Here is a 3595-nt window from a genome sequence, read left to right on the forward strand (position 1 = left end):
GGAAATAATTTCAAATATTGTGTTGAGGAATACTCATCTGCTTTACAGATGGTGTCTGCCTCAAACACAACACATTCGCTCCGGATGGCAAGTCTGCTTCAGTCTGCAGTGTTGGATCGTGCAAGGAAAAGATCTGATCTGTAGCACACAAACAATGCCCTACATATGCCCACTGTGCTTCTTCAGGCTGCTTTGATCCTTAATAGTATTCAGCATGCCAAGAATGGTTGCAGATGATACAAATGCAACCTCTAGGTGATGCATCATCAAGAGAATGGAAGCTAAACAAGAAACAGTATTTAGGAGCAGCTAGGAAGACAAGATTCAGGATCTGTTCTTCCTTGGACATCTTGAGAACTTTACAAGCTTTAAATGGTTTCAGCCTCATATGGCAAAAGTGTTGTGCTTACCCTCTGCATCTGTTTCACCAACTCCAGTTAAGCCCCCATGCTTCTCGTAAATTGCCTACAAAGACACTTTCTCATCAATGAAAGCAGTCACCATCTCAGGACAAAAAGTGAATCAAATTAATTGAGATACTTACGGAAATTATTGACCTTTCACCTAAATTGCATTAAAGTCCAAAGCAATGACTGTATATCTCTTTTCCAGTATCACCACAAAGAGCTTTTTCAATTGCTGGAAGTTCCTTGTCATCAACAAATAACAAATCTTTGACAGATAAATCCCAGTGAAGGAAAATTCTATCCTCTCAATCACAAACACAGGTGCATGATAAATGTCAAAACCATAACCTGAAGATAGATCTTTGTCTATTCAAATACAATATAACAAGAACAATGTGATCTCCCAGCCACTGTTTCATTAGTGGCATCACTAGCTGAATCTCCATTAGAACGTTTCGAATCTGCCTGACCTCACCACACAGTACTTTGCATTCTGGCTCCTCTGATACCATCTTTAATACCTAATGCAGAATTATGAAGTTAGTTGCTTGTTCACATTGCACACAAATCTGCTGTTAACCCTAGTTCCTTAGCAGGACCTATGCCATCTATGTGTGGACTATAGTGGCCTCTGGATTCTGAATAAATGACTTTCTCATTTTCTCTCTGCTCCAAAACTTCACTAGGAGGATTTTTTCATTGATTTAGAGTACCAGACAACAAATTCTTATAGCCTGGTTCACTACTCAGCAGTCCTGGAGTATACTATTGACAATGTCTACACTTGCTAAACTTCTGTCATTGTTCAGAGTGGTTCAGAGTGCGCAGACCGTACCAAAGTGAAGAATACTTTATTAGTAGTTCAGGGATTAATTCGACCAATGGGATGGTCCAGTGCAACTTCCAAAAAAAAGAGTAAAATTTTTTAGACTTTTGGGGGTGCCCCCACCCAAAAAGGAGTATGCCGCATTTAAATTATATATGAGACAAGTCACACTTTTACACTCTTTAATACTCAAAAGAAATCAATTATAATTCTACAACCATTTTTTTTTTTTATAATAATCTAATGACTAGACAAGGTGGCACTGAACAATTTCTTGGGACAGTCCCCTTAAGTCACACTCAAAGGTTGGTACTGACAAGGGTCTGTTTTCCAGTCCACAAAAATCTCACCTCTAACCAATAATGTTGCTTCAGTGGTTGGGACACAAAAGAAGGAACAGTTTCCTGTTTTCATTCAACTTAAAAAAGTGCTGGAAAAAAAATTGCTCCTCCATTAACTCTATCAAGAGATGCATCAGACGGGATGGGCCAACCAGTCATCAGTGGGACACAAGGACAAGGAAATTGGAGATAATCAAAGAAAAGAAGACATAAATGTAAGAGAACCACAAGTTATCATTAAGGCACTATGTCTAGAAACCTTCTCCAAAGCACATCAATTCAAGTTCTGTCAGACAATATTGCGACTGTTTATTGCATAGACAAAAAAGCCTCCTTTTATTCAATAACTCTCCAACAAGCATCAGAGATTCTTTTTTGTACTGTGAAGCAATACTTCATATAATTACATCTCACCTCAAAGGAGAAAACATCAGTGAGCAGATGCATTCTCACATCAAACTACATCCTCAGTAGAGTGGGCTCTGTATCAGGATGTGTTTCTGAAACTCACACAAAAGTATGGACATCCCCAAATCAACCTTTTTGTGTTTGACCTCAATCACAGAATCAAGAGATATATATAACAAGAACAGAGCTGACTGTAAGAGGTCCAGAGGCTTTCTGGAGAACTGGAACATATGGCAATCAATATACCTGATTCCCCCTCCTCTAACATCAATAATGCTTCAGGTGATCAATTACTTGAGGACACACAAAGGCAAAGTTTATTCACCCCAATATGGGAAGCACAACCATGGACATGGGATTTTCTTCACTGGTGTCCTCATTTACTACCACTGACAGGGAAAGTGCCTCAGAAAGCTAATGGACTGTGTCATACTCAAGTACTTGAGTCTACATGTGTGGGGTTTCTGTGTACAGCTTTAATTAATTCTTTCCAGCCTTTACAAGTAAAGGACCATATCAAGGGACATCTACCTTCTACAATTAGGCAATATCAAATGTATTACTTAAATTCCAAAAAATCATCAGAGACACAAGACCTACATCAATATCTCCAAATATATTCATTCAGTTTGTTCTATTTATTGTGTTCACAGTCGCTTGCACCACCTGCTATTTTGTGCCATATAGCAGCAATCACAGATCCACTAAGGTATGCATTTTGAATAGAAAAGGATGAAGGATCCATGGAATTCCTTCTAGATCATTCATCTAATGGAGACCTCCAACTCATAATAACATTCCCTCATGGTTTTTACAGAACGTTATAGATATCCTATCATCACATTGGTACTCGGTAGATACATCTCCTCAGCAATATTCCTTGTTATTCTTGCTGTAGGTCTGCATGTTTCTCAACTGGCAGCTCTTTCATGATCCCCTTCTCTGACACAGTTTGCATCAAATAACTTGTATGTTTCATTTACTCCTCATCCTGAATGGCAGTGACATGTATTGGAAACTGCAGTTATTCCATTATGGTTAGAAAAAGAGTCCTCTCATGTTTTATGCCCTGTAGCAGCTTTGAATTATTATATAAAAGCAACCCCAGCAGATTCTAATGAACCACTATGGTTGGCCAGATTTACAAAGACCTTGCTCTCAACTTTATGTGGCCATGATATTAGAAGGATAATTGAATCTACTGATCCAGGTCATGCTCCCACTGCTCATCAAGTTTGAAAGTATGCTTCTACTCTTACATTTTTAAGATCTCTAAATCTTGGAAGATGAAAGAAGCAGCTCAGTGGTCTTCATGCAGTTCCTTTGTTGATCGATACATGACACCACATCTTCAAGAGGTTCCTTTTGTTGCACTCACTATGCCACCTAACCAGGCATCTCAGTAGATGGGTATTAATAATAAATAAAATGGGCAATATGGCAGATGGATGGTTGCTGACTGTTTTTCTGTTTTTGTTCTGGTGGGCCATTGTTTCTTTAAACAACAATAACTCAACTCAGATGGGAAGTTCCAATTATGCTTTTAGTGTAGTTCCTACAGCATCATGACACCAGATCTCCAAGACAGAAAAGGAAGATTTTCTATCAGTCAA

The 3595-nt window shown here is 38.6% G+C and overlaps 1 protein-coding gene across 1 annotated transcript in view; it reads right to left on the bottom strand.

Moving 5' to 3' along the window:
• The window catches only part of LOC119582293, an 18006-nt gene that overhangs the window by 5070 nt on the left and 9341 nt on the right, over nucleotides 1-3595 (bottom strand). The window contains exons 7-12 of the mRNA XM_037930509.1: nucleotides 2308-2371; nucleotides 2086-2195; nucleotides 893-928; nucleotides 574-755; nucleotides 411-465; nucleotides 174-281 (exon numbers count right to left, since the gene is read on the bottom strand). Coding sequence (XP_037786437.1) covers nucleotides 174-281; nucleotides 411-465; nucleotides 574-755; nucleotides 893-928; nucleotides 2086-2195; nucleotides 2308-2371 — 555 coding nt within the window. The remainder of the gene's footprint in view (nucleotides 1-173; nucleotides 282-410; nucleotides 466-573; nucleotides 756-892; nucleotides 929-2085; nucleotides 2196-2307; nucleotides 2372-3595) is intronic.

The sequence above is a fragment of the Penaeus monodon genome, chromosome 15 (assembly GCF_015228065.2).
Source record: "Penaeus monodon isolate SGIC_2016 chromosome 15, NSTDA_Pmon_1, whole genome shotgun sequence".
NCBI lineage: Eukaryota > Metazoa > Arthropoda > Malacostraca > Decapoda > Penaeidae > Penaeus > Penaeus monodon.